The sequence below is a fragment of the Acomys russatus genome, chromosome 12, assembly GCF_903995435.1.
Source record: "Acomys russatus chromosome 12, mAcoRus1.1, whole genome shotgun sequence".
In the NCBI taxonomy this organism is placed as follows: domain Eukaryota; kingdom Metazoa; phylum Chordata; class Mammalia; order Rodentia; family Muridae; genus Acomys; species Acomys russatus.
In genome coordinates, this window is record NC_067148.1 from 16,686,248 (window position 1) to 16,708,643 (window position 22,396).

Consider the following 22,396-nt stretch of genomic DNA (forward strand, 5'->3'; position numbering starts at 1 on the left):
ACACAAACACTGCCCATGCAGATGTCACAAGCTGTGCAGTAACGGCAAAGACAGTACTCAGGGAACAGTTCAGGGAGAAAACAAGAATGAGGTAGAGATGGCTACTTTGGCTCTGGAGGGGAAAACAAAAAACTAAAATAATAAGAGGTAGTGTTAAAGCTTCGAAAGGAATTTTTTCATTTGAGAGAGATTATGAATAATGAAATGCAAACACTGTAGTTAATATGTCTGTTAGCTGTTTGGTGTTGGCTTCTGGGAGGCAATAATGGGTTGGGAGAGAGGGCAGCTTTCAAGTTATTCCGTTTCACTGTCCTTGGGGTGAAGCTCAACTCTGCACCCCAGATTTCTTGATCAAACAAACACTGGAGATTCAAGGCTGCACGCAAAGCCTGTATTTATCCCAAAGCCACAAACTTCCCGAGCTTCTTCCAAGCCCTTCACAAATGAACCTGACAGCATTGAAATTTCTAAGGAGATTTACTCCAGCTGCAGCAAATCCCTAATAATAAAAAATTTCCCCAAATGGCTCTGTCACACGGGAGGTAAATGAGACATTCTGTATGAAGTCAGCTTGTCACTTGGCGAGTGCCCTTTTTACCAAAAGCCCTTCCAGAAGGCCACATGGTTAAATAGGACTTGTCCACAGGGTGCAGCCAGGACCCTAAGGGAGGAGAAACTTGCCTGCCAACTTGTAACCCGTGGTCTCAGCTCCCTCATGCACGCTTGATAGAAAAATCCGGTTTTCCTAAAAGTTCAAGGAAGGCCTGATTATTTCTTCACAAAGAGATTCATGGGGGTGGGGGTCCCCTTAACTAACAAGCAGAGAGAGAGTGTGTGTGCTACTCACTGGCTTAGAGGACCCTTTGTTCAAATTGCATTGCCTTCACTGTAGGTATGTATAGGTAAAGTAAACATGGGTTTGCTGCTGGCCGTGATACAAAAAAGGCCTGAGGGCAGTCAAGTCACCGAGTAAATTGAGGCACTCCCTCTGCAATGGCATTTGTTGGTTGCTCCGCCTCCTGGCTGATTCTGTCAATCCTCTAAATGACTCCAAGGGTGATTAGGCAACCTTACAAAACCCGCCCACTTCTGAGGACTAGCCAGTGGGGGTGCCAAGGCCTCTCTGTCCTTTGTTTAAAGCACCCACATACACAGAAACACAAATACATACATATATACATACATACATACATACATACATACATACATACATATATACCACACACACACATACATACATACACACCACACACATACACACACACACACACACACACACACAGAGAGAGAGAGAGAGAGAGAGAGAGAGAGAGAGAATGAGTTCCAGGTTTGTTTTGTTTTTTAAAACTATATTTTAAAAATATTATTTACTGAGTATATCTAAAATACTATTTGCTGTTGCTGTTACTGCTGCTGTTGTTATTTTGGCATGCCATGTCTGGTGTGGTCTTCATCCTATTCACTCCAGCTCTGTGAGATGGATGATAAAGTGATCCTGGAAAAGAACCCACACCTACCTGCTATTTTGTTATTTGTTTCTTTGGCGTTTGAGACAGCATACATAGCCCACAGTGGCCTTGAACTCTGATCTTTCTGCGTTGGTCCCCAAGTGCTGAGATTTTTGTCACCCGCCACCATGCTCATCTCTGCTATCATAAGGGCTTGTTTTTCCTCAACATTTCTACTTTGAAAACTTCAGGGATGCAGCTTTATTTTTAGGAATCTAGTCTTATTAAATAAATGTGAACTTATAATAATTCAGATAGCAGAAGGAAACAAAGAAGGTAAAATTACCCCGTTGGTGATAGCATTTTAGATGTGGTTTTTCAGCTTTAGCTTTGTGAATGCTTATGAAGGAAACTCATGTGTACAATTCAAGCCAGACTTTAGAAATCTGTTCTTTTTGCATTGATGATGTATCATGAACTTTTTTCCTATACAGCCAAAAATTCTAGACCTGCCACACTATTTTCTGTAGCAGCTGAATATTTCATTTTATAAATATACCAGAATTGATTTACTCACCCTCTCTAGTTGGATTTTTCAACACGATGCTATTTATAAGGGAAACATCTTCTCCCTTTTCATATGTTCCTTTAAAAAAAAAATAAAAATGCCCTCAAGGATGCATATACATCCTTACACCACACTCTGATTGTTTTCTTAGGGAAAACTAAGGATTCTGGTTTAAAGGCCATCTACATAACAAATTTTTGTCGAATTTTTCCAAAAAGTACCTTCCAAATGTTTGAAGAGATTACATGCTCACATTCACTCTACTGCTACTCCCAGGTCTCTCTTCTGAGAAGCAGCATCCATGTGTGTGGCGCAACCTCTTTGCCTCCAAAATGGGTGTGAGGATTTGACAAGCCAGTTAGCTTTCTTAAGCACCAACTGAGTGCCAGACAATGTAATAATTCTTTATGCAGATTAGGTTCAGTCATGCAAAGCTCATAACTGAAGGAGAACTCTCCTAATATCTCTTTTTACTGTTATATCCTTCATTTAAAAATGACATTGTATGTATTATGTGTGTGTGTGTGTGTGTGCGTGTGCGCATGTGATCACATACATACTTGTGCACACATGAAGGTGCTGGTGTCCCACAGTGAGTGAGCAAAGTCAGAGGGACAATCTTGGGTGTCAGTCATTGCCTTCCCTCTCGTTTGAGACAGGGACTAGTCAGCCTGCAAGCTTCTGGGGCATCTTCCGTCTCTGCCTCTGGTCTCACAGTAGGGGCAATGGGATTGCGGGCATACTTTACTGAAATTAGCCTAAGTTTCTGGTTTCAGAGGCTCTTAGTCATGACCTCATGCTTGTACAGAAAGCACTTTACCTTCTCAGTTTTCTCCTCAGCCCCATTCTCCCCCCATTTTTTGAAGTTCAGAAAGATTCGAAGTTTAATTTTCTCAGTTCTTCTGTTTTGGAAACGACATTTTTAGTGGCTATAGCTTTTATTTTTTTACAAATTGTTTGCTTACTAAAGAACTGTAGTTTAGGCCTTCAGGTAAGAAGAAGTGGATCCTAACCCAGCTGTCTATCCCCAGGTCTGAGCTCGTGCACCCAGGGCCTTCATGCTCTCCTTCGTTTGAGCTAGGGAACTCGTGATGGGTGAGAAAGGACCACTTGACTTGTGTGCACACTCCTGGGTGTGTGCCATTGCTCAGCTGACTCTGCAAGGCAGTGCTTAACTCAGAGTGGAACAGCAAGGAGGGGTTTTCCAGAAGAGATAGGGAATTTCTCTAAGAACAAAGGAAGTATATTTTCATTTTTGTTTTGAAATCAAGTAACCTTACTTTTAAGTCAGTACTATGCCCCACACTAAAAACTCCTAAACCGGAGCAGATCCCCCATCCCACCCTGAGGCTTTTGACGATCTGGCTATCTCACCAGAACTCCTGTAGAAGCCTTTATCACACCATCCCCACTTCTCTCAAGGGATCCAACACCAGACCTTCTTTTGGTTGTGGGAGTCCGTCCCTCCGGGGCCTCAGGATAAACTGCTCCTGGTAACACACTCCTTTTTTCTTCTTTTACGGGCTTATTTATTCAGAAATGGTTGAGCAATCTGAAACATGGCTCCAGGAGGCTGAAGTAAAAGCCTCAGGCCTCTCTAATGTACTCCAACCACTTATGTGGGCAGCCAGCTCCCACAGACCTATGTGACAAGAGCTGGAGGCCACATCCCAGGGAGGGAGGGTTACGCTGTCAAACCCCTTTCCTTACCCACAAGGAAGAAATTTCTTATGTGTTATTTTTTACAGGTTGATACAAAATAAATAGAGAGGAGAGAAAGAGGGAGACGGGTGATTTTGTAAGCAGACTGGGAGGAAGTTTCCACTTCAGCTCTATGATTTAAGGAGTAACTAAAAGCACAGGAGTAAGGGAGAAAGGAATACAGAGATCATTACTGGGCATGCGCCCCAGCTGAAAACAGAAATGTGTCAGTCAAGATGAAGGGGCACTTTTTGTGTGTATCAGTCTATGAACCTGGCCAAGGAAGACTGTGAGACATCTCTATGCCCCATGCCAGGCCCATCTGACCCAGTCTGAAGGAAGCACAGGTTACAGCTTAGGGGAGACCAGCCAAGCCTGACTCTTAAAAGGCTACTAATTGTTGGGCACACAGACACAGTCCCCCAGGGAGTCGTCAGGCTTTTGGGGGGAAGTTTTTATTGCCTTATCTGATGTAGTGCTGATCTCTTTTGAAAACATGTTGACTAGCTGGTGTTGATGGGAACTTTGTAGTCTCAGCGAAGGAGGTGGCCTGCAGACGGGGAGAGTGCCAATTAAGAAAAAGAAGAAGAGGGTATGGCCCAGGAGAAAACTGAAACAGGGTAGGGGACCTGAGAAAAAACACCTCTGAAAACCCCCAGGGTGCCAATCCCTGCTGCCATGTAATTTTTTCATCCCAGCCTCATGTCAGCACGCGGGCATGACTAGTTTTCTCCTCGTACTCCGTTTGAAGACATGGGTGCTCAAAGCATTTTAGTAACTTGCAATGACAGAGTTAAGGAGAGACAATGATTTAGGGAGGTCACCATGGAAATAAAATGGATGCTACTGCTACCCAAGGGGGGAGAAAACAAGGCTTGTTTTGAGATCCTGATAGAATAATGTAATTGCTCTTATATGAACAAGAGATAAGGCCTCCCGCCCTTGAGCTCATTCACTGTAGCTTGAACAAAGCAACTTCCTGTGTCTGTCTTTGCCGGTATGCCAAAGCAAGTACGGTGTCCTTTGTCGATCACTCTGTAACACTTGAATGTCTATAAAAGAACGGGGAGAGGCAAACACAGGATAATGGTCCTTCCCAGATCTTCAGACTGATCTTTTTTCATCTGTGCCCACATTTTTTTTTTCTTTCCTGTCCCACCTAGGTATGACTTCATTGAGATTCGGGACGGGGACAGTGAGTCAGCTGACCTCCTGGGCAAACACTGTGGGAACATCGCCCCGCCCACCATCATCTCCTCTGGCTCCGTGTTATACATCAAGTTCACTTCCGACTACGCCCGGCAGGGGGCAGGTTTCTCCCTCCGCTATGAGATCTTCAAAACAGGTTAGTGGGATCTTGAGGAGAGACCAGAGATGGGGGTGTCTTAGGGAAGGTGGAACATAGCAGGGAGCCACGGTTGGGTGGGTGGCATCAGAGTTAGGGCTTCAGTCGGTCATCTGGCCTGACTATGATGGCAGGGGAAGAGGCGTCTAAGGTGAACCTGGTAATGCCTTGACATGAAAAGGCAGGTCAGATGACTTCCATGATGAGGGCAGAGATGAAGTGTCAGCACAGCAGCAGGAGGAGGGCGGGAGCGGGGCGGAGTAAATGCAAGAACATCTCTTGGAAGAATTGGATTTTTGTGTGTTTTAAATCAAGCTGCTCCTCATGGTTGAACTTGGTTGAACTTCATCTCAGCTACTTCATGGTTTAATGTTGTCTTTATCTGGAATTACATGGGGCTGGAGGACATAATCTCTTCATTGTTTAGGGTTTCTAAAGATCTCACCATGAACCCCAGAATGGGGTCAAGTCATTGCTTTTAAATTAAATTATGACTCCTAGACATTCCCCTTGGCAATCCATTTTACCACCCCTATACGCTGAGTTCCTATCTCCCATATGCCAAGGAATCAGACATCCTGAAAAGCTTCCGGCTGATAGTGGAAACCAGGGCAGACGACATGACAGTTTTTTGCAATGACTGCGGGGACCCCATGCGTCTCATTAGGTGCCCTGGGCCTTTATGGCAGCGCTAACTGCTCTCCTCTGAAGGTGCTGTGGCAGGCCCACACTTCCGCTCTCCCAGAGATGTGTCGCCCTCTCGCATGTCAGTTCCCACTATGGCTAAGGAAAGAATGTCCTCAGTTCTCCTGGCCTTGCCCTACTCCTTGCCTCAGAAGATCTGGTCCCATCTTTGAGTGTTTTCTTTCCTTAGAAGCCCAAGTTGCGTAACTCCTACATGGAGTCTGATTCCAGGTGAGGTTGTCACACTGTCATTGAGAAACCCAAGTCTGGCACCCGTTAAGTTCAGTGTAAGGGAAACTATTCATATGGAGGATTGTTTTGTTTTTGGTTTTTTGTTTGTTTGTTTGGTTTGGTTTGGTTTGGTTTGGTTTGGTTTTTTGGGGGGTTTTGGGGGGGGTTGTTGTTGTTGTTTTTTGGTTTTTTGGGTTTTTTGGGTTTTTTTTTTTTTGGTGTTTTTGTTTTGGTTTGGTTTGGTTTGGTTTTTTCATTAAACAGTTCTTGGAAGGAAGTGGTGGCTGTGAAAGCACTTTTTATATCCACTCTGTCTAAATATTTGTTGGACTTGTCCGTCTGTGAAGGTGGAATCAAATGAAGGGGTGTGGCCAGCAGTCAGAGACGGGATAGGCTGAAGATGGCCCATCTGCCATGCATTTTCATGTTTCTGACCATGGTCAGGTCCTGGGAGCTGATCTGTGTGTCCCTGGCATCAGCATAGCTGGAGCCACAGCTCTTGGAGATCCAGCGCCAGGTGCAGACCAATGCACAGACTCTGATGAGCATCCCCTACTAAGAGTGTTATAGAAAGAAGGAATACGGCAGGCTCTCTTGTCCATGGCTTGTGGGAGAGCCAGGTAGACAGACCCTCATCTTACAGATGCACTGTCCGTGCTACCGATAACATTAAAAGGGAAATGGTAGTATGAGTGAGCGTTTATGTGAAGGCACAAGTCGCCGTGTTACTGTTCTGGAAATGCAGCTGAAGACCCCTGCAACCTATCAGTCCCTAATACTGAACCCCTTCACTCCACTCTACCACATCAAGCACAGAAAGGCATCAACTCATGCGGGACCTTCCAGGGAGCTTGCCAGCGGAAGTCAGGACAAGCGTGAGCAAGGCCATTTAGCTTATCTCAGGTCTGGTGGCTCATATCTCCCAAAGCATGATGCCCCACCCCCACCCCACCCTCCAGAAAGCCACAGAAAAGAAGAACGTTCCCTCCATCCATTGGCCAATTTGCAAGGAGGCTGTTAAAACATAAAACACACAAGAAGGTATTATGACTCAGCCGGCTCTTTCCATGACTTGTAGAAGTAGAATGTTTAATAAGGCAGCAAGTCTGTGAAGAACCTAAAACAGCAGTGCCAGCCAAGAAGGGGAGGTGGCTTGAGCCCGCTCTAAGAACTGGGGTCACCCCTGGGTGATACTATAGTGAGTGACAGCCCTGCCACACAGCTGGGAGTGTGCTAAAAAAAGGTGAAAGTCCAGGTGCCTCCTCAGGGGCCATTAGGCCCGCCAGGAAGAGTAGCTAGTGGTATGGAAGTCGATCCTATAATTATCAAACACAGAAATGCACAAGAGAGCAAAAATCAAAACTGAGAAGTTTAGAAAAGTATATACTCTTCCAGGTAGGTGCCTTGTCTTATGTCCCTATTTCCATGGTTGCAGTCCTGGGAGAAAATATAGTTTATATCATCCACAGAACATGAAAGAAATGGGTGGACATACTGAAGGAATCCAAACAAACATAACTGTGCTTGCCAGTCAGATTTATAAAAGGAAGAGGGAAAACTGTAAACACAGATACGCAAACAGCCATACAGAAGGTTCTGGAAGCTTGCCTTTCTGCAGGCTCTGCGACAGAGTTACACTGAGACACAGGCACCCACAAGGCTGGGACAAACAGAGCATATGGCGGGAATGGAAGGTCATGGCTTCCCTAAATGAAGGATAAATTATTGTATATTTCACCAGGCTGACTTACCTGGAAAGGGGTAAGACAGAAAAAGTTGCAAACCTAAACAACTTAAAATCACCAAATCTGGGACAGAATAAGGAAGGAATTTTTTTTTTTTTTAACTTGAAAAGTGGTGTTGGGAAATGCAACCAGTAGGAAATGTTTGTTGTCTTTCTGATGTTCTTGTATCAGAAATTCAAAATCCAGATTTCTCTCCTGTGTCCGTTACTGAGTGGCCTTTCTGAATGTAAAATTGTGGGACTTGTTCATAGGTAAAGGAAACCTGCGATGCCCACTACTCTGGGCCCCTTACAATAGTGGCCTGAATTCCCCCACTTGTGATCAAGTCAAGCTTGACTTCAGATCGGCCATTGTGTTCCCATATCTTTTGTATGTGTAGGCTCCTCTTCAACAGAGGCCAAAGTCCTTTGGGATGAAATGATTCACTAAAGTCCAAACCCCAACTTCAGTTTTGTGTTGCTTTGTTGTTGTATGAGACAGAGTCGTACTCTGTAGCCCACGATGTCCTAGAATTCAATACATAGTTCAGGCTTGCCTGGAACTCACAGTAGTCCTCCTGCCTCAGTGTCCTAGCATTGCAGTGCTTAGATAACAGGTATGAGTTGCCACACTGGCTCAAACCTCCAACGTAATCTTAACTGTGAATCGACATGAATATTTGTCAGCTGGGTACTTTTAAAAATGGCGCACGCCTTTAAGCCCAGCACTAGAGAGGCAGAGGCCAGCTTGGTCTACAAAGTGAGTCCGGGACAGCCAAGATAACATAGAGAAACCTTGTCTCAAAAAACCAACTAAAATAAAAAATTTGTCCTTTTAACATGTTGCAGAAAAAGATTACGTATTAGTCAGATTTATGCAAGATGCAATGTTTGTCTCCATTTCCAGGATCCCTTTTTTACCTCGTCTGCCATTCTGGTGCTTTGACCATAGTAGGGCTAGAGACAAATACATAAAGTTAAAAGACGTCTGACTTTTCTGTTTGCAAAGGATAAAACAAGGTCTTCTCACCTCTCTCAGAATAATCCAAAGAATGTATCCATTTCTAACCATGCATCAGACATGCACTGTCTGTCTGCCTGTCTGTCTGTCTGTCATTTGTTTGTTTGTTTGTTGTTTGACCGTAAGTCCTTACAGTTGAAAAATCCCTTCCAGTTCCATGCTAGCCCTGGGGATTCTGAAACATGGTTTAGAACCACATTCTCCAGAGCCCATATTGTGTTCTAAGTGTCGGTTGCTGATACTCTTTCTTCCCCCATGGATGAAAAAGATCAAAGATTCTACCATAAATTCCCAACTCTCAAGGAGGGGTAGAGTCCCCTCACCTTCTAAAGGGGTGACAATGGAGGCAGCTCTAGGAGGGGACTCTTCAGGGGCCTCTGCTAACATTCAAGTCAGTCGTGAATAGAGAGTTGATTTCCATCCAGCACTGTGTGAGGCTCCCTATGTGCCCCACGAAGAAGTCTGCATAGTAGCCTTAAACTCTAACCTTTTCAAAATTCTTCTTGGCCCCCTGAAGACCAGCCAGCTGGCCTGGCTGGCCCAAATTGCATCACCCCAGGCCACTGAGGAAGCTCTCAGGAGTTGGAGGCCTGATGGTAAACAAAGCTGAGGAAGGGAAGGGTGGCCACACCAGCTCATCCCACCCAATCTAGTTGCCCACTGGGCCTTCCCGCCGCAGCTGCTGCGGCGGCGGCGGCAGTGGTGGTGGCGGCAGTGGTGGCGGCAGTGGTGGCGGCTGCTGCTGTGCCACTGGAGGAAATGCAAAGCGTCTGAGATGTGGTCCCTAGAGCTCCAAGTAACCCAGGAAGGTTTGCTCCAGGTCCTCATTGTACCCACAACTACCCACAAGCCCCAAGGTGTGGCAATGAGGGCAGAGAGAGGTATCAGATGGAGAGATATAAGATTCTGGAACTTTCCTAAGCTGCCTGGGCTACAGAAAGTTACAAACCTACCTCAAATGCACACACACACACACTTATTTGCATGGGTACCTTTTCCAAGTCAGATATTTGCAGCTTTGCGGAATATCATCATCAATAAAGAGACTTGCAGAGGGCCCTGCTACAGGAGCCGCAGATAAAGACATCGCTTCGGGCTAAGATCCGCATATTGACATCCCATAGTTATATTTTAGTGTGATCCCCAGAGAACACTTCCTGCCAGTAAACACCTGGTTTATTGAGTATTTCTGTGTTGTTGGAGGGTTTTTTCTCTTCATGCTTAGAGTGTCTATTATCCCCTTTATAAATCCTGCTTCCTTTTCTTATTTTAAAATCCAAATGTAGTGAATGAAATCTGTTGCAGTTGCCAATATTTACATGCCCATCATTAGTTTGTACCCATTCTTCTCTGCATATGCACATGCTCACATGCTTCCAGGCTCCATCCCTGCCTGTGCCCAGAGGAACAGTTGCTGTGTTCTTCTAAATTTGACTCCACCTAGAGGCATCAGGAGATGCGGTGGCTGTAAGTAATCCTCTTAGTGCGGTGGTGGCTGCTGCTGCTGCTGCTGCTGTCCAAGCTTGCAGCAGCAGGCTGCGAATGTGTGTCACATTTCATCAGGACGCATCCCCAGAAAGCTAAGCCAAGAGCTTAGGGGAGAAACAAGGCTGTCCCCACCACAAAGGCACCAGAAGCCTTCCAAATGTCAATACACTGATGCATTTTTCCAAACTCGCCTCCCGAGCGGCCTTTAACATCCCCAACGCCCCGCTGTGATCCACCAGCTAAAAACTGCAATTGTTAATTGTCCCACCACTACAGAGTAGCCCGTTTTAATACAGTCAGGACTTGAATGAGGCTCGGGCTCCCCTTTGCCCCTCCCCTGAGGCACCTTGGATCTTGGAGGGAGAAGGGGCACTTAGCTGGCTAGGGTACAATAGAGGCTAGTGTTGAGGTCAGCAATAAATAAGGGATAACATTGTTTTCCCTGCTGGCAACCAGCAAGCCTTCCTTAAGGATTGAAATAACTTACATTCTGGAGTGAGCAGCTGAGTAATTGAGAATGAGGACTCTGTTCCTCTTTCAAGATCTCTCTCTCTCTCTCTCTTTCTCTCTCTCTCTCTCTCTCTCTCTCACACACACACACACACACACACACACACACACACACACACACACCGCTCTACCTCTTATCCTCCAATTCCTCAATTGTCACTCTTATTCTGATATCCGAATCCCTAATTTCTGTCCAAAAGGGAGGCTGTCTTGAGGGCTTGAAACATAGAGGGGATGGGCATATTGCTTCAAGGGCCACTCCAGCAGAAACAAAACCCCTGTGAGCAGTGCAAGTAGGGGCCAGTGGGCTCAAACATTTAAATAACCCAAAGGCTGAGGCAGAGGAGGCAGCAGAGGAAGGCTGCTCCCCAATGCATTTATTCTGCTCCCCCCTCTCTCTCCCCTCCCCCGCCCCACCCTGCTGGCACACAGGCTCTGAAGATTGTTCCAAGAACTTCACAAGCCCCAATGGGACCATTGAGTCTCCAGGGTTTCCAGAGAAGTATCCACACAATCTGGACTGCACCTTCACCATCCTGGCCAAACCCAGGATGGAGATCATCCTGCAGTTCCTGACCTTTGACCTGGAGCATGACCCTCTACAAGTTGGTGAAGGAGACTGCAAATATGACTGGCTAGACATCTGGGATGGCATTCCACATGGTGAGTGAATTCTTACACTCAGCTCACGTTCTTCTTTTTGTAAAGGTCAGGGTCCTAGCCTAGGAACAGTAGCAGCCAAAGTAGGCAAGTGAACCCAATCTGGGTAATCTCCCACAGATATACCCAGAGGATGTCTCATCAACTTGATAGTTGAGATTAGCCATCAGAGATGACAAGACTGTAGGTGATGTTCTTTTCCATACCAAGTTATGAGAAGTGACTCTGTAGTCAAATGCTATAGAAGGACTTAAAGTCAGACTGGCTGGACTTGGATCTCTCTTCTGTACAACTCTGGCAAGGTAACTAATCTCTCAGTGTCTTGGCTGTGAAATGACCTATCATCGCTATTATCATGAATACTGTTATTTCATTACTATTAATATAGTCCTGGATATTGAAAAGGCAATCATTTACAGCCAGGAGGAGCCTGGAGAGATTAGGTGAAGGAGCAGCACAGATCTTGGGTTTTGTCTTGGGAAAGGCATAAGACTTCGGCAAGCAAGTAGGGTTTGGGTCCCAGCTCTGTTATTTCCTAGCAATGTGAATAGGGTAGTGTCAACTGACTCTGAAACTCAATTTCTTCCTCTGCAGAGCAGGTACTGTAATGATACCTTTGACCCATCTCTCTGGGACGGGAGAACAGAACAAAGCCAGCTCAGGGGAAGTACTTTTTAATGTTCAGGGGAAGTATCAGGCATGAAGCGCACCTTCAGTTTGTATGTCAAGGTATTGGCAGTGAGGTTCGCAATTGTGGGAAGGGAAAAAGCATTGGAAGCCAATTTGAGATTTCCACTTCCTCTGTCTGCTCTTTGTCTCCTATATCCAGTTGGTCCTCTGATTGGCAAGTACTGTGGGACCAAAACGCCCTCCAAACTCCGCTCATCCACAGGGATCCTCTCCCTGACCTTTCACACGGACATGGCAGTGGCCAAGGATGGCTTCTCCGCGCGTTACTACTTGGTCCACCAAGAGCCTCCTGAGAGTGAGTTGGCCATTTGACATTTGGGAATCCCTGTCCTGTCTTCTTATTAGGGACATGTGTGGGTACAGATGAAGGGCTGACCTCCTTGAAAACAGCAGAAGGAATACTGAAGGCTTCGTGGTGGCATCTCAGCTCAAGGAAGGAAAGCCATGTCTTCTTTCTCTGCAAAGATGAATGGGAAAAGGGCGATGTCTATCTGGGTCCTCGTTTCCTTATAAAAAAAAAAAACCCAAACAAATACGTTATTCCCAGAGAAAGTCACAAGACCATCTGAGGGCTCCATTCCCTCATACATGGATGGGAAAGTGCTGTTAGGATGGCGCCTTTGGTGCCTAACCTTTGTCAGGCCTGGATCAGTTCCTCCATCTCCAGACCTCAAAGGCCATTGTCACAAAATAGCCATATGTAACTCAGCATTTAAGTTCTGTAGCTCTGGGTAGAGTTTCTCTAGCTAGACAAAGCAACCCCTTGACTTCCACCTGACACGTGCAAGAAATACAGTTTCGGGAGCTTCCACTGCGCGCCAGGCACTGTGCGTAGCATTTGCTAAGTGCTGCTGTGGGCCCAGCTGTTGTGGAACTTGCCACTCAGGCCACTGGGCTCCCATCCTGAGGCCCATTTTCAAACCATCTGCTCCCAGCCCTGTGCCTCATATACACTGCCATGGCTGCTTAGAGACCCAAATGATTTCCTGAAGGAAAAAAACAAAACAAAACAAAACAAAGCAAAAACAACAACAAAAAAGCACATTTAGATGATGAGATCTGAGAGATTCCAGCCACTGCTCACCACCCATGTAACTACAGACTCAGCAGCCTGCCTTGCCTGGAAATGAGTGGGTTCTGCTCGGAGTCCTTGCTTCTGTGTTTTTCATCTGAGTGCCTGAAAGGTTGCTGGAGGAACAGCATAGCGAGCTATAGCTGGCTCAGTAAATGGCCAGTGCAGCCACAGAGCTGAAGAATACGTTTGGTACCTCAGAAAGGTAGCAGGTTTTTACCAAACATATACCTCTGCAAACACTGATCAATGTCCATAGCATCCAGGTGAAGGAAGGCAGTTTCGCTGATGGCATAAGAGCAGGGTCAGAGACTCCTGGATCTCTTAGCCCAGATGGTGCAGGGGAACACAATGGGGCATGCGTGTGCTTAGAGACAGCTCCTAAAGCAGGTGTTTATACTTCGTAGTGTGTATCGTCAATGCCAGAAATCAGGAAACACTTGGGTGAAAGAGAGAAACATGTAAAAGTACCTCCTGGGTGTGTGTTCATAAAGCAGGCTTCCCACGACGGCTCAGCCCACCCAGATTGTCATGTTCACCTGTATCCCACGGCTGGTGCATCTGGCACTTGAGAGCACCCATAGCCTGCAGCACTTGTGTTGTAGATGGTGTTTTTAATTTATAGGATGATTCTTATTTATCTATCGTCTAATTTCTTTTAGGTCCAATTTAGTTCCTTGAAGACCCAGAGGGGTTGTTAACTATGTGACTTCAGTATAGTTGTTTTTAAAATGTGAGCATATAATTAGATTCAAGATGAGGGAGTGCCTGCAAGGACTTGTCTCTAGAAGGAAACAATGTGTGGAGGGGTGGGGGTGAGGCGGCTGTGGGTGGGGGCAGCTGTTTGAAGTGAAGATGTCCAACTCTGCCCTTGACCAATATCCATTCTCCAGACTTTCAGTGCAATGTCCCCCTGGGAATGGAGTCCGGCAGGATTGCCAATGAACAGATCAGTGCCTCATCCACCTTCTCTGATGGGAGGTGGACTCCTCAGCAGAGCAGGCTCCATGGCGACGACAATGGCTGGACACCCAACTTGGATTCCAACAAAGAGTATCTCCAGGTGCGTACTCAGATACTTGGGGATGGGGTGGAGAATGTGTGTGTTGATGGGACAGTAGTGTGGCCCCTCAGCTAGAGCCGACAGGGATGCTAAAATAACAAATGGGATGGGTGAGAATTGCGTCTGTCCGTCCATCCATCTATCCATCCATCCATCCATCCATCCATCCATCCAAATGAAAAGGTAGCATGCCATGCCGAGGTCTGTGCTGTGTGCTGGGATCAAGTGATGAGGAAGAGGACCACTTGCCCTCGCCCTTATGTGGATTAGTGGGGCCTGAGGAGAGTTGATTGGCCAGGATACTGTTTGCCCTATCAGTATCAAAGGAGTGTTCTATAAATAGTTCCAGATCTTCCTCATTCTTGGCACAAGGATGCATCAGAGATGTGGGGAAAGCATTTTCCTGAAGGCAGGTTTGTTGGGCGCTAGCTGAATATGGCAACTTCTTCTGATCTTTGCTATCTGGAAGGAGCCTGCCAGGAAGGTTTTGCACATAGCTATCAGAGAACACATGGGAAAATGTCACTTAGGGGAATGAAACTCAAGTTACCCAGATGCTCGGCAGCGTCTTTTCAGACTATTGTTTGCTGTCTTCCTGGCCTAGTCTTGCAGCTCGTGTTGAGTAATCTTCCTGCACCGCACATGGATCCAGCTCTGATCCCCTGGGAGGAAGGAAACGGGGGGAACAAACTGCCAGTTCTGTACTAGAGTAGCATCTGCTTTTATGACACACACAGACAGCCTTGTGACCCACTGACAAGCCTGTCCCAGCTCTGACGCGACATGGTGACCTCTGCTCTAAGACAGATACTGCTGTGCAGACAGCAAAGAAGGGAGAGAGAGAGACCACTTAGAAACTTCAGGGAGCCAAGAAGGCTCTAAGAACACAACTCTCAGGCCATTTGTCACTGTCTCTCCCCTCTGACTCTCTAAAAATCCTTTCATCTTGCAAAGCTTCTGGAAGGTTCTTTGTTCTTACAGTCTATTTACTACGCTCCTTATTTTTGCCCCGTAATAGTCTGTTTTTCGTTAATGCTATTTACCTTTTCTTGTACACAAGAAGTGATTGTGTGTTTCTTTTGAATGTTTCATAATGCCACGCACACATTGAGTAGCCTACAAGTGCTTACTAAATTGACTTCCATCAGTTTGCATACACTAACGCATACAGAGACTGCCATTAAGAAAGACCATAGGCAGCAGAGGAGCAATATCCAGTAATTTTCAAATGGGTTTGGCATTGTCAGAGGGAAGGTGCCTCAAAGTGTTGGCCATCCTCCTTGAAGAGGGAAAGGTCAAGAGTTGGTGCATAAGCCTAATTACTTGGGCAGACACTGAATGCCCTTTGGCCCTTTGGTGACCTGAGTAAATACAGACACAATGGAGGGAGGGAATAAAGGGTGAAAAGATGGCTATGGGTTGTCACTTCCAGAGCATTACAGTGGATTGCATTGGCATAGAGTAGATTTTTGTCATTTAGTGTTCCTTTAGGACAGTTCGGCCTTCATGGTCTGAAGCCGACCATAGGTTATTGAGGGAGTCATAAGTCTAAGTATTCAGTAGTTAGGAGAAAGTAAATATTACCCATTTAGATCTGCAAGTAGAAGGAAATAAAAAAAAAAAAACAGCAAGTTCCATTTTTCAAGAAAAAAAATATCCATTCTGGTAAGAAGTCACTTAGCTGACTTTAAGTGTTGACTTTAACATCAACAATCACATGATAGTTACAAGCACACACCCGGCTTGTGAGCTTAGCATGGCAGCTCTGTCCTTTTCAGAAAGGGCCAGATGGCGTTGGGAGAAAGTTGGTCCCCTTACTGTTGGACATCTCTTCCCAGGTGGACCTGCGCTTCCTAACTGTGCTCACAGCCATCGCAACACAGGGAGCCATTTCCAGGGAGACGCAGAGAGGTTACTATGTCAAATCGTACAAGCTGGAGGTCAGCACCAACGGTGAAGATTGGATGGTCCATCGGCATGGCAAAAACCACAAGGTAAGTCAGCTTCCCCAAGAGTGAGTCTCAAAGAGCTTCAGCTTGACGCCACACTCAGGAAGAGCCATTGTGTAGTGAGGCTCATAGGACTGGTGAGGGCAAGGGATGCACTGCCCTGAAATTTTACTTTTTTATCTTAAAGTCATTGGAAAACTCCATTTCTCCAGTAGCCTGGCTGCTGTTGCTTTTTGCAAAGCTGACGGGGAGGAAGTGGGGGCAGGGAGGAACTTACAGAATCTTACTTGACCATAAATGAAAGAGAAAATGCCCACCCCATCCATGCCTCCCCGTGGCACTCAGGACTCATTGAACATTTATGGCCCGCGTCTCTTTCGCATGCTGGGAATGAAAGCACAGAAAACCCTAAGAGGGAGCCACAATGTACCCCCCCCAGAAGAACCAGAAAAGTAAATAATGAGGAGAAAGACCATTTGTCGGGGTTGAGATTTGAACTGGCAATCATGATTATTGGGGAAGCACGAATCCTCTTGGCTGGGGCCGTCAGCTCCCAGACATATGGTCCACGTGGGTGATAGGAGGCTTTTGTTGTGCACAGGGATGAGCGTCATGTGCGGCGTTCTGGGTCTGCAGCTGGCAATAAGCTGCATTTGGCATATGCAGGGCTCTGTGGAAAAGGTCTGTCTTCACCTGCGTGGGAGCAGGAGGAGCCTCTGTAATGGGAGCATGGCTGAAGACTGTGGCTGACTCTCAGGTCAGGCAGGTGAAGGAGGCAGCCTGGGAATCCCAGAGGCTGCTGACCCTCCTGTGGAAGAGAATCAAGAGCGCTGAAAAAAAAAAAATAGGTTTGTTTCACCCCCTTTGCTACAGTCCCACCTGGTTCTGGTCTGCAGAGATATAAATTATCAAAATAAGGCACCTGCAACCAAAGAGCATTTGCAAAGGGCATCTATTTGGCCCCTGTCACCGTCCCAAGGCAGCATGCTCTCTGACTACACAGACACCTAGAATCTTTGGACCCAGAAAATTCTTCTCTTTAATGTTGGCACTCTTACTCAGGAAATGTGCAGTGTTTTTTAAGGAGTATTTTTTTTAATCAAAAATCGCCATAGTAACATGGCACCATTCATATGAAAGTATGGTTTCTAGAAATTACCAGCTATCTCTCTTACATACAAACGTACATTGCTTCGTGTGCCCAGTAAAGAAGGTGAAAATATTTAGCAATGGAAAGACACCCTCACCTTCACCTGTGAGCCAAGCTAGAGCTGCTCTTCCATCTCTACGCTCCCCATTGTAGCTTGGAAAGGCCGGATACCAGTTTGAAGGAGGAACTGAGTCAGCACGGGCCAGGGGAAGTCCCAGACCCGAGTCCTCATCTCACCTCATTCCTTTTCCACCCACGTTTCTCTCTCCACCCACACTTTTCAATATGAAAGTGCTAAAAATCTGGGAGCTCAGCTATAGCAGGTGAGGGCCAGCAGCCAGGTAGGAGCGGGTCCCAGGGAGAGGCACGAGGCTCCCCTGACCGTCTCCTTGTCCAGGTTTAGTGACTAAGCATTGCTGGCCAGAGGTATGCTGTAGCATAAGCTGATTTTAAAAGCACACAGATGGACCGTGATGCTATTTAAAACACCATTTGTAGGAAATCTGCTTTTGGAAATACCTTAGCACTGCACATTTTGATAGAATGCCGTTCTCCCGGCTTTATCCCTGCTATTCAATTTTGCAGGGAAGATATTCCTGTGGAAGGAATTGAGCTTTCTAGTCGTCAGACTCATCCTTTCCAATGTTCCCATATTGAATAGGCTATCACTGTCCTCTGCATACACTTCCCACCTTTGGCAGAATTTCTCTCCCCCAGTAGCCGATGGGAGGTCTTGTTTTTGTTTTTGTGTTAAAGGATCAGTTTTGCCCACATAAAAGGAGATAGGACAGAGGAAACGCCTTCTCCCTTTCCATTAGAAATACATTCTCCTGGTACTTAAAATGAGGAAGGGAAATGCAAAGTCTGGCAACTAGGCTTTGTCTTGGTCCTCAGCTCCCTCATCCCATTGTACATGTGAGGTGGTGGCGGGGAGGTTGAGGCCAAGAAGCCTTCCTCTCCTCCCCCTGCAAGGATGCTCTCTGCAGCCTCTTCGTTAGCAGGTCTCCCCCCAGATAGCTGTGTTTAATGCTCAGCTCCCTGGGCTGCTGAGGTTGAACTAGGTGAGTGAACCATGCCAAATAGATTTGTCAAGTCTGCCACAGCAGTTTGATTTGATGCCATGACAGGGAGGCAGGAGGGAGGAGGGGACTTGAGGGCAGTGAGGCTATAGGGAGGAGCTCATCCACGCTGGTCCTGCCACCGAGTTTCTCTTTGTGGTTTCTGGATACCGGGCACAGGGCCAAGCTCTCTGGTGTTACGTGGTGGGCTTGAAAGCGAAATCAAGACAGAAAGACTTAAGGAAAAGGCAGAACCGAGAAAGAGGCTGCCGCTCTGCTGGGCTCAAGAGTGCAGAGTAAGAGCTGGAAAACACCCTCCCAGGGCACAGGAAGTAGACAGGGTGTTGTGACATTTGGGGCACAACTTTGGAAACTCAGTCTCAATTCCCTGATCACTGTCAACACCCACACAGCATAACAAAGAGCAGGGAATTGGAAAATGCAGAGAAAAACAAGATTAATGAGCACTGAAAGTGGTGTGGGGTGTCACTGCAACAGTCACCCAGGCTGGGCAAAGCCTGTGAGTGGCTTTCTTCCTGCTACCAGGAGGTGAGAAAGACTAAAGAACTCTTTTTGCAGCCACCCCAGTCAGTGAGCAGTCTCTTCATGCTCAACAGGTATTTTCAACAAAAAAAAACCTGACCCATGTGGCTGGTAGTTCGTGGCATCTTCCTGGCAAGATGCAGCCTGCTTATGCAAAGCACATGCAACCACACAGCCCCTAGTCCTTACCCGGTTTCACATGCACACACAATATGGAACCCATGGTTTTCACATAGGCAGAACCTCCTTATGCGAATGTATGGCACAACCACAAAGCAAAGAGAGCCCCTCTCACCCCCCCCCCCCCCCCCCCGCCACCCCCGCCCCCATTTGAGCCCAAACTCAACTCCTGTGCTCCCTCCGATCATACAAATTACTTCACAAACCTCCCTGCAGAAATGGCTGCCTTTGGTTTTGCCAGCTGCGTGAGCAGCATCCCAGACACAGGCATGGAGTTGTCAAAACAGTGGGAAGAAGTTTCATATGTGCGTGTGCCCGTGTGTATAATTACAGATGTGGCGACGCACATACACACACCGAGACCTGTGTGCCTGGAGAACAATGGCACCAGCTTAACAGGTTGCAGTCCTTCCTTCCTCCCTCTGAGGCTCTGATCCCATAAGTCAGCAGTGAAGAGACACTGAGGAATGGAATCATGACTGTTGTTGGGACAATGGGGCAAAGACCATTGCCACCTTTAGTTGTCCTTTATTTTGCCAGTGTAGGCAGCTCTCTTGTTTGGTATAATTTTGGTTACCCTCCCCTTATTTATGATGTTGCTAGGCAGTTCTCTTCTATTTGGAAAAAAAAATCAACACAGAAGACAAATGATCTAAAACCCAATGGCCAAGCTGAGGAGAGAAAGCATAAAGTAAAATCAGCCTTGGGCTCGTGACTCTGCAGAATTACCCAATGATAAATGGCAGGCAAGAACCAAGCTTACATTAGTGTAAGGACATGTGCTAAGAGGTTCCACAAACCCTCGGGCACCGACTTAGTGGCTTCAGCATTCCATGATGTTTCACAGGTGGGATTGCACCTCTCAGAGTCTAAGCAAGTTGCCCCAGGGACAGGAAGGGATCTTGGAGTTGGCAGGAGACTCCCCTGGCCACCAGGCTTAGACAGTGAAGCAGATGCTCCCGACCCTGCCATCCATCCTTGGGGAAACTGGTTCCTGGCAGCTGTGAGGCCCAGAGGCCTGCTTAGCCTGGGGTCCCTGTTTACTAAGGGGGTCTAAAAGAGAGTGGTGTGGTTCAGGAGTCAATGCCAAACATTGTGTGGGGAATTCGGGCTCCATCACAGGCTCCCGAAGATGGAGAGTTGAAAGAAGCTGCTATTTATTTGGTTTGGCTGCGTCCCTTCAAAACAAGTGCCCCTGCTTCCAAACTCCTTTGCCCTGTATTTATTTATTTTTTTTAATTAAAACAAATCATTTTGTAAATCGGAGACTTGGAAGGAAAGAGTAGCGTTAGGAAGCCCCACCCCCAAGCCCCATGGCCCTGCATTGGAAGAGCAGGACCTCTGCTGCAGGTCTCCTGAGACAGTGGGCCGCCACATGGCCTTGGATATTCCCTTCCGGGGCTCTGGCTTGGTGTTCCCAGCTACGCCGATGCGATGCAGCATGCAGCGATGCAGCAGCCATCAGCAGAGCACTTGGCCATCCGCAGAGGGAGGATGCTCCTCAGATGTAATCAGCAGGCTAGAACACAGAGCTCCCCATGAGCAAAGAAGCAAGTTGTCAATTTAAAAAGTAGCACATCCCTGAGGGATGTGTATATCTGCCTCTTTAAAAACACAGGTCTGGAAGTGACTGAGAGAAATCACCCAGCCCTTGCACTTTGTGCTATCTGAGATAAATGTCCCCTCTTAGGTTCAAGCTTTATTCTTTATCGGGGATGTAATTATTCATCTGATTAATAATTTGAATATTAAAGAAAAATATTTTTGTGAATTCTTCACTTGTCCTTATTATTTTTGTGGTCTGTCTTTTTGTTGTTGTATGGTCTCATCATAAAAATGAGAACATAAAAAAAAAAAAAAAAAGATGAGAACGTGACTCAGCTTGGCTCAGACTAGGGTATCAGCCTTCAGATGCTGTGGATACAATTGTATGATCTAAACATGGTTATATGCACTCTGAAGAGGGCAGGTACCCTTTCCAAGTTCAAGTCTCCCAGTTTGTGTGCCCCCCCCTCCATTATGGCTGAGAGGAGGCTTGTGTGCAGGATAATTCAGTTTGTCCCTTATCCATTTGTCATGGGATGAGCTCAGACCTTTAGCCTCTCCACTTAGGATGCTCAAGGGAAAATTTCATTATACATGCGCTTGGACCATCCTCTGTCAGGCTCCTGTTAGTCAACTTCACCCAGGTCCCTTGGGTGCTGAACTGTCTCAGAGCTGAGGCCAGCATCCCTGGCGCTGCCAACCTTGATGCTGGATTCTTTGTGCTCCTAGGCCTAGGCTGTGCACAGAGATTCTGGGAAAGAAAAGGAAACAAACAAAGGCCTGGTGTGGCTGGGCTTTGGGACTTGCGTTCTTTGGCTGTTTCCAGGGAATCTAGAACAGCATGAAAAGAAAGCCTTCTCGTCTGGTGGCTTCGTTGCTCCCTGTTCCCTGCTCTGTGGTTGTAGAAACTGGTCCTGGAGAAGGACCAGTGAGTAGTAGGGTGCTCTTTGAATTCAGTCCCAGTGTTTGATTTGGTTTGCTTTGCTTTGCTTTGGTTGTTTGTGATTCTCTTCTGCTGACTTGGGAAACTGCCTTGAAAGAAAGAAAGAAAGAAAGAAAGAAAGAAAGAAAGAAAGAAAGAAAGGAAGAAAGAAAGTCCAGAAATGTCAGTGTAAGGAAGCTCTCAGAAGTAGAGGCCTCTCATGCCTCATGATGCATCTGCATTCATCTCTCCTTGCGTCTTTTTTTTTTTAAAGATTTATTTATTCATTTATTGTATATGCAATGTTTTGCCTGCATGTACACCTGCAGACCAGAAGATCTCATTATAGATGGTTGTGGCACACCATGTGGTTGCTGGGAATTGAACTCAGGACCTTTGGAAGAGCAGCCAATGCTGTCAGCCATCTCTCCAGCCCTCTCCCTGCATCTTTCACAAATGGTGGTGTATATGATTCCTTTCCAAGCCTGTTCCTCAAGCTGCTCCTCTAGCCTGGGTCCCCAAATGTCCTCCTCTCCTCTCCTGTCCTCTCCTCTCTTCCCTGATGCTTTCCTGTCTCAAATCCTGAAACCCTAATCCTGTTTGTAGGCTATGTTCCCGGGCTCAGTGTCTCCATGGGAGTAACATAATCCTGCATTAAATGTAGAGGCCCCACAAGGCACACACAGATGGGGATGTGCACAACCCGCCCACCTCCACCCACCCCCAGAAAGAAGCAGGCTGATGACAAAAACAGCCCTACAGTATGGGAGGAGGAGAGCAGAGGTCATCACAGTCACAAATGAGCATGTGGTTATTAAAGAGCTCCTTCATTCCTCCCCTCCCCC

At 46.6% G+C, this 22,396-nt stretch overlaps 1 protein-coding gene across 6 annotated transcripts in view; it reads left to right on the plus strand.

The window, feature by feature from the left end:
- Nucleotides 1-22,396, plus strand: part of Nrp2 (neuropilin 2) — a 114,970-nt gene that overhangs the window by 30,877 nt on the left and 61,697 nt on the right. For all 6 annotated transcript variants that reach the window (XM_051153920.1, XM_051153922.1, XM_051153921.1 and 3 more), the window contains exons 3-7: nucleotides 4,881-5,062; nucleotides 11,152-11,382; nucleotides 12,209-12,364; nucleotides 14,035-14,204; nucleotides 16,043-16,198. In XM_051153920.1, coding sequence (XP_051009877.1) covers nucleotides 4,881-5,062; nucleotides 11,152-11,382; nucleotides 12,209-12,364; nucleotides 14,035-14,204; nucleotides 16,043-16,198 — 895 coding nt within the window. The remainder of the gene's footprint in view (nucleotides 1-4,880; nucleotides 5,063-11,151; nucleotides 11,383-12,208; nucleotides 12,365-14,034; nucleotides 14,205-16,042; nucleotides 16,199-22,396) is intronic.